The 8,180-nt window shown below is 51.9% G+C and overlaps 3 protein-coding genes across 3 annotated transcripts; 2 read left to right on the forward strand and 1 right to left on the reverse strand.

The window, feature by feature from the left end:
- Positions 1-957: 957 nt before the first annotated feature.
- PUNSTDRAFT_134395 (uncharacterized protein) lies at positions 958-1,392 on the reverse strand (the record flags this gene model as incomplete). Its single annotated transcript, XM_007383867.1, has 2 exons — positions 958-1,233; positions 1,294-1,392. The coding sequence occupies 2 exons, from the start codon at positions 1,390-1,392 to the stop codon at positions 958-960; spliced, it is 375 nt and encodes a 124-aa protein (XP_007383929.1).
- A 1,053-nt stretch (positions 1,393-2,445) lies between these two features.
- PUNSTDRAFT_134396 (uncharacterized protein) lies at positions 2,446-3,221 on the forward strand (the record flags this gene model as incomplete). Its single annotated transcript, XM_007383868.1, has 4 exons — positions 2,446-2,568; positions 2,623-2,688; positions 2,735-2,837; positions 2,893-3,221. 4 exons carry the CDS (start codon positions 2,446-2,448, stop codon positions 3,219-3,221), a joined length of 621 nt encoding a protein of 206 aa, XP_007383930.1.
- A 737-nt stretch (positions 3,222-3,958) lies between these two features.
- PUNSTDRAFT_67722 (uncharacterized protein) lies at positions 3,959-7,053 on the forward strand (the record flags this gene model as incomplete). Its single annotated transcript, XM_007383869.1, has 9 exons — positions 3,959-4,281; positions 4,335-4,551; positions 4,607-4,932; positions 4,983-5,155; positions 5,213-5,739; positions 5,793-6,006; positions 6,055-6,417; positions 6,469-6,897; positions 6,923-7,053. Coding segments are annotated over 9 exons (2,703 nt in total), but the record flags the coding sequence as incomplete, so codon positions are not given.
- Between the last annotated feature and the right edge of the window lie 1,127 nt (positions 7,054-8,180).

Genomic DNA, 8,180 nt, shown 5'->3' on the forward strand with positions numbered 1-8,180 from the left:
CGGTAAGAAACCGGATCCTTTGAACCGCACGAAACAACAAGAAGCGAGCACCGAGCGAAGCTCGGTGCGCCGTCTTGGGGAGAGGGAGCACGTATCGTAGCACCGTGTCAATGTATATCTTCCCACGCTTCTCCTCCCCGGAGCCTCACTGCGAGAGCGGCCGGGGCATACCTGCATCAAAACCCACCCTCCCCATTCCCGTTCTTTCGTGAGTCCTTTCTTAGCAAACTTCAGGCGAGCCTCCGGGCCCGCCTTTGGTTTGCGCCCAGAGGGGCGGCCCCTTGGGTGCCGCTTCCTTTCACCCACAAAAGAGGAAAGGCCCACGGTAAGAAACCGGATCCTTTAAACCGCACGAAACAACAAGACGTGTGCAATACATGAGTACGGTATAGTTCTCTACATGACCCTGTGATGCCTAGCGAAGGTAAGTGTCGGCACGCAACACGGAGGACGGAGGTTCGACGGGTTCTAATAAGTGCGAGAGCTCGTTAGCGCTCCGCTCTACTGTAAATGTGGAAAGAACCAATGGATTGATGTACCTAATAAGTGGGGGAGCTCGTTACTGTAATTACGAGGGGGTAAGCATACGAAGCAATATCGGAATGGCGAGGAACTCACGCGTTTCGCTCTACCGTGAATGGGGATAGAATGAAGCGCTACAAATACCAGAAATGTACAGTATGTCGGGCGCGTACAAACAGGTAAATACAACGGAAGAAGGAATGTAGGTAGGTAGATAGGTATATTTCCGGCGCGGTCCCAATAGCGGAACAACCGAATGAACTGTACAACGAGCGTCAGTCAGTGGAACTCGAACCTTGGGCTCCGCTCAAGCTTGCACTCTGGCACTGCCTGTGTCGGAAGTCCTCAACACATGTTCTTGAATGTGCGCTGAACCTTCAAGAACCTCAGAATGTTATAATCGGTCCAAGAACCTCTATTTGCTAGCAACGCATTCTAAATGAGAAGTACAAGGACATGGCCGCTGATAGCTAAGTCTGCGGACGATAATCTTCCGGGGCTCAGCAATGAAGGCAGACGGCAAGCTTGCTCCAGTAGGGGATAGATTGCTTTCAAGGCGGTCACGGCGAGCGCGAGTGCAACGGGCAGGGCGATGAAGGTGGGCGTGGATCCCAAGCCAGCAAACCACGAATCACTTTTTGGGACGCGGCGACGGCGGGCGCGGTGAGTCGGCGGCGAAGGCGGGGCATGCTCAATCCAGCAAAGGATGGACTACCTTTGAGGATGTCAGAGCAAGCGCAACAGATTGGGCGGTGAAAAGGGGCGGCACACCTGATCCAGCAAAGGACGTATTCCTTTGACGACTGTTAGGGCAAGCGCGACAGGCTCCGCAGGGGAGGCGGGCAGCGCGTTTGGTCCAGCGACAGCCATATCAAATTCGGGGCGATGACGGCAGGCACAATGGGTCCGACGAAGGCAGGCAGCATGCTTGATGCGGCAAAGGGGACGGATCGGCTTTGAGAATATTCAGGGCGAGCGCGACGGGCTGGGCGGTAAAATTGGGGGCGGCGTGCCCAATTCAGCGACGGACAGATCCGGGCTGGGCGGTAAAAGTGGGGGCGGCGTGCCCAATGCAGCGACGGACAGATCACGTTCTAGGCCATGTCTGTGAGCATAATGGACCCATTGAAGGCAGGTGACGTTTTCATTTCCGCGTGGAATGAATCTCCTGATAGGTATGCCAAAGAGACAACATTCTCAGCTGGAGTATCAGCGACAGACGAAAGCGGAGTATGTGGTAGATTGAAGTCAGCGCTTTTTGTGATGTTTGCAAGTTCTCTAACCGCTTGTGTTGATTGCTATCCTGTGAGCAAAATGAAATCACAATCAATACGATGCCATGCAGATGAATACAGAGAGATTTGGTGAGTACCATGCAGCCATTCTCAGTGACGATAGCATGGGGAGATGCCCGAGCACCAAACAAGATCTGCATCATATCGTAACGTAAGTCGATGTCGCCGTCAGCATTTAACTTGCCTCTGAATCCACGCGATGGGTAGCGCTGGCCACGGTAGCTCCGGAAGAATCAAGGCATTCGATCGAGCGACCTGCAGAACTCCGCAAGCAATGAGCAAAAGCGTAGCTATCATGCCAGTTAAGGACACTCGTGTTCTCAAGATTATCCGGGAATTCTGCCGGGTTTCTCCATTAAGGCACTTTAGACAGTGAGTGTTAGCCGAAGTAGTACAGAAGATATCAACTCTCCCTACAGGGTAGTATAAGTCAACATGGGATGTACCCAGAGTCAAGGGTACGTACCCGGAGTACGTCGGGTACATACCCAAAGGCAACGAGGCAACGCGGGGCCACAAGAAGCAGATAACGCAGTGACACGTGCCCGCTGTCCTTACAAGGTATATAATATCACCATGAGTCTTCCGCCGACCATGTTCAGCGACTCACATTTGCCTTCCCCCCATTATGCCTCTACTCTGCTCTCGGCCCAATGTCACTAGCTGGAATGGCGTGGCTCCTCGCATCAACGCTGCCCGTTTCGCTCGCTACGTCGGCTGCAGTGTTCGGGTTCCCGGTCGTATTCATGAGGTGCGTGCGTAGAATTTTGCTTCGCCCATTCGATCTCTGATCTGTCCAATACAGCATCGCGGGTCGTCGATCCTGCTGGAAACAGTCGATGGTGTCATTGTGGAAGTCCGCATCCCATCGGTGAGTCTCACCGCATTTCATACATCCTTACTCATCTTGTTGCCAGGACATCGACATCAGTGACGAGTTGATGGTCGAAATAACAGGACTGATTATTGATGAATGCACTGTTGAGTGTTGGTGGTTCGTTAGCTTCGGCTGTTCTCTAAGTCAGTATCGCGTGTCTGCATTTTATTCACATATCACTGACGAGCCGCGCTTCAGATTTTTTGGCCCTGAGCTACGCTATCGACATGCTTCATGACATCGTGTTCGTCGGGCCTCCCTGTGGCATCAAGTTTGACGCTCCCGGTACTACGTGGATTATCCGGTCTCCACTCGAGGGATTGGCCAAGCGTGGGTGGGCAATCAATGGCCGATCATTGTTGCAGGCCGACGACTTTGACAACGATGTGAAGCGTCCCGGCGCGCCAGAGCCATTCAAGTTCGGCACGTCGGAGCCGTTCAGGTTCAGCGCGACGGAGCCGTTCACGTTCAGCATTCATCATCGTCGCGTCCAGAAGCTCATCGATGATGAGGAGGAAGTTTCATGAGACTCCGGTACCTATGCTTATGGTTATCCGGTGTTGTGCTCGTTTATCGTTGTAGCTGTCCTGGTCCTCTTGCAATCAGCCATGACACTGGCGATCATCATTTTGTCCACGTATTCATCACCGCTTGTGCCCCGTACCATGGGGAAAAATAGACTCAGTGTTTATGTTGTTCACCGTGCTGAGAATGTATTTATATAAATTGCCATACATGTCATGCATCTGCCCTTACCGCCCTTGCAGCGAAGTTTGCCATATCTGATGAGAATGCATTGACGTTGCTTGAGGTCACACAAGAGTGAATATGATTTTGACGTCATATTCATAGTCCATCGTAACTATTGCTACATGTTGTATGATCGGGTGTGTTGGGTATCAGCGCTTCAGCATACAATGTACTTTCTGGATCTGTCCACACTGCGTGTCCCTTCACCCATGTTTTGTCGGCTTTCACCAGGATACGACCAGAACTCGCCAACACCATGCCGTTCCGTATACCTCGTCGCCATCTGCATTCATCTCAACGACAACCGGAACAACAATCAACGGCGTCAGCGCCCCTCGTCCCGGGACCCTTGCTCTCAGCACGTGGGCACTTACCCCCTCTGAAAGTCGGCCAGCCTAAACCCATTATCCTGCTCCCGGGCGGTCAAACTCTTGCACAGCATCCAGATGGCAGAAATATAGTGACACTAGCGGCGGCAAATTGTCCTGAAGAAGAAGAAGAGACCGCGGGTCCCATGGATGAGCAGCTGGCCTCAACACCTTCAAGTCGGTCCTTCGCATCCCCATCATCTCACCGCCGTTCCTCGCCTCTACGATATTCTGGATTACCTGATCCTGATTCAAAGAAGGCCTTGCATAAGCTTAGTATTGCACGGAAGAAGTCAAACCAGTGGGAGTGTTGGCGCTCCGTTACCATTCCAGCACTGATCACCCCCTATATGGACTACTTGGCGCGTACCCTAGACAAGGAATCGAATCAGAGTGGGGAGCATAATTGCACATGTGGTGGTGTGGATACAAAAACTTCGCAAGTTTTACTCGTGTACATTGATCGTGAGTGCCGTTTATTGAACATTCTGTCAGTATCTAATCTTGATCAGGTCTTGAGAGTATGGATGTCCATGCATGCAGCTGCACATCAGCTGCATGTTATCTAGTCTCTCGTGGTTTCTTCCCCTGCGCCCCTGTAGCCCCATCCGTTGCGTTCGACATGAATATGATGGAACTCGTATCAACGTTGTTCTTGAGAGTCGCGCCTAGTATAACGGCGTGGGCATCAACTCTAGAGACATTTCTAGGTGCCAGACATTTCAAACTTCGCACTCGGGTATGTGCAATCAGCCAACGCAAGCATGATATCTAAATCTTATGTTTTGCTATAGCATTCCGTACGGCGCTGCCTGGGGAATGCTCTGAACTGGTACACTCACCTCGTGAATTGCGTACAAGCGAAAGTCACTAGCACTATCAACGAGGCACGATTAGCCAATGCAGGGGCGCCTATGTTTACCGAGTCGCAGAGCCAGCCTGCACCGAGCGCTCGCAACTGCGAGGCGCCATCACAAACACCAAAACCATCGGCTCAACCCGAGTGTCATCCATCGACTCTTCCTCCCGGCTTGCTTGCAGAAGGAGAGAGGCCGAGCACATACTTGCGATCGCGCTGTCCTCTATGCTTCAGTGCTTCAAAGGACGATGCATGCGCAGCGTAAGCTTTCCTTGCTCATATCATCAGCAATTCGTAATTGCCCCCACTAGATTCGATGCCATTGTATGCGTCGACGCTTGTTTCAGTCAAAAAAGGCGCGCAGGTCCGCGGGATCCTCAGAGAAGTCATCCAGACTCCGTTTTCGTTCCTGAGGCTGACGTCCAAGCCATGGAAAAGCTCGTCTCGATTATCCGCGGCAGTTCCGAGGCAGCACGGAAGAGTGGTACGACCAGGGAGCCTGGCGGTTCCGGGAACACCAGCAAGAAGGGAAAGAAGAGAGCCGCTCCTGACGCCCATCCCAATGCGGAACCGGACAAATGCGAGGGCCCTCTCCAAGTCCCAAATTCTGTCCTGGATGGCTGTGAGTCCTCGTTCAAAGCCGCAGACAAACGACGAGAAAAAGCAAGTACGACCTTCTTCAGCGACACTGGACTCATGGCTATGATCTGTCGACATGATTGTGTACTGTGGTTGGTCAACATGACTAGCGCCAGTGAACGCCAGCACTATGTGCTAACGTTGATTCAGAGACTCTTCCAACATATCCCAACATCATGGCGAATCGGCTTACTGTACGACATCGGCTGCCAAATCCACCGGAGCATCTACAAATGGGGCTTTCTACTCAATATCCGCGATCGCATTACGTTTGCTATATCGGTCTTCCACGCTTATGGACATCAGTGGCCATGTCAGACTTGTTACCATCCACGAAAATGCAAGGGCTTTGGTCTATGCGACGGCGAAGGGTGCGAAAGGTGCTGGAGCGCCCTCAGTCACCTAGTCGCGAACTTGCGATCTTGCGGAGTGAGCCCTCTTCGTGTCATGCAGTGGAACCGATCGCTCACACACGTATCTAGTACTTTCAGCGGCTATATATCCTGGACTGTCAGGTGCATCATCTGGAAAGGAAGCATCTCCATAATCTCGGGACGTGGTTGATGAAAAAGTACGAAAGCTGCTTGCTTCGACTTTCCAAGGCCCAGAAGGAACTGCTGGATTCTGGTGTCCACAGGGATAAGCTCCTCGCAGAATGGACTAGTCAGTGTCTTGCACAGACTAAGCCGATGCCGAGTATGTGTTATGACTGCTCTTGGATGTTCGTCTAACCTTTTGGCACAGGGCAATCGAAGAATGCCGGTGCGAAGTATGTAGAGGCAATACTCACCCTGGAAGACCGTATCCGCTCCCTTGACACGGCCATCGCTAAAGCTCACACGAACATCGACGCTCACGATCTCACTCAGGCGCTAGAATCTCAGATGATTCTCGAGGATGAAAAACTGAATGCGCAGAAGAAGCTCGTGAAATACGAATCATTCTTGGATGGATCGTCGCGCAACAACCTTCAAGCCTTGCGGAAAGATCAATTTCTTGGTCGCAAGGCGAACGCGCTCGCACTTAAAACGCGGATTCGAGATAAACTGAGGCAACGCAAGTTCGAAATTTCCCTGCTGCAAGGGATGCGCATAGGAAATTCGTCTGGTGAGCCCGCATGATCAGTAGCGACGAACGATGGTCTCACACGTTTTTGAGGGCGTAAATTACATGAGCATACGACGTCGGCCATCGGAAAGCGTGAACCTGCCATTCAGGCCGTCGTCAAGAAATACAATGCCCTATGCAGCGAGATGGACAAATTAATCAAGAAAGGCCAAGCCCCCCCCGGCGCGGCTTCTCCCACTGCAATCAATTTAGCTACGTTTTGGTCCTTAGACGTTGACGACCCTATTTGGCAGGATGCTGGGCTATTGGATGACGATGATGGCTCGTCTTCTACCGCTTGGCTTACAGACGAGAAGGTTCGAAAGGGAATACGCGCGATGCTTGAAGTGGACCGCTGTCACGAAGAGTTAACGCGCATCCGCAAAGAGCGTGGAACAATGCAAAGTTGGCTTCGAGAGGAATGGGCCACCGTCGAGAAAGTTCAGAGTGCCATCAGTGAGTGTACCCTCGTTGATATACGTGCCTATCTGAGCTTATCGGGTAGACTTGGGTCCGGGTATGAGGTATCAGCTGCAAGTCCACCGCGAGAGACTTCTGCAGCTCGCGGTTGTCTGGCGCCGTCGAGCCGGCGATATCCCGTCGCACAAACCGCAACCTGAATCTTGGGGCCCATCAGATGATGAGATGATTGCCGGTATACAAATCGAGTATACGGAAGCTCTCGCAGGGCAATCTCCCCCGCCGACTGGACCCGGAACCTTCTCGGATGACTTGGACGACTCGAACACGGAAGATCCCGATGACTACACGGATGTGAATGGCGAGGCTGTATATCTTGAAGAAGACAGTTCCGATAGCGATGATTCTGAAGATCTCGAATGCTTCTTGTCTGAGGTGGACTTATCACCCTCAAAATTACGCGCCACTGGTGAGCATGATTACCCACTTTTGACGATAGCTTCCCAACCCTGTATCTGCTTCAGATCAGGCGCTCCTGAAAACGTATTCACCTGGGTCTATTACACCAACGTCTCAGCGGCCCAGGCTAGCTTCCGAGGCTTCAGGTTTTCCCTACGCGGGCGGCTATCCAGAGCCAATACCTGCCCTACGGCTATTCCCCTTAGCGGAATCCTCACAGAACGGTGGCGCAAACGATCCAGCGAGCATAACAGTAACTCCCAAGCGTCCCCGCCACACATAGATCCGCGGTAGGTATCAAGCAAGCTGCATGTTTCTAGAGTAAAATATGGAATAAACTTGTCGCGCAATCCAACCACAGGATGCTTATCCCGTTTGACGTAATGGACAATGTTTGCTTATCCCAAGTCCACAAAACGGACAAGATGGTACGTTGCAAACCACAGCGCAGCCGAAGGACACATGCTATACACCACTTTGATACAATTAGGGACGTACCCCTCCGTGACCGATGATCTGTAGGACGTTAGGGTACGCCCCCACATGCGCCGGACTCTTCCTGGTATACGTGCGGCTGATAAAACGGCAAAGGGTTGACCAAAAGACTTCGGAACGGGACGGTGATCTATCCCAAACCGACGGTATGCAATACACGACTTACATGCACCAATAAGATAGAAAACGATTGTGTCAGTATTGCATTACATAGATTGGTTAATACAAGTATTGAGTCATCATTGACCTCGTCGTGTTGGATACGAGATAGCAATTCGTTCTGTTATACGTCTTATTGCATACTCAGCCCAGTACATGGCACGACCTCACCTTAGCACATGCAATGCGCCGGACTCTTCCTGGTATACGTGGGGACGTGTCACGGCGCA

This window comes from Punctularia strigosozonata, assembly GCF_000264995.1.
Source record: "Punctularia strigosozonata HHB-11173 SS5 unplaced genomic scaffold PUNSTscaffold_6, whole genome shotgun sequence".
NCBI classification, from domain to species: Eukaryota; Fungi; Basidiomycota; class Agaricomycetes; order Corticiales; family Punctulariaceae; genus Punctularia; species Punctularia strigosozonata.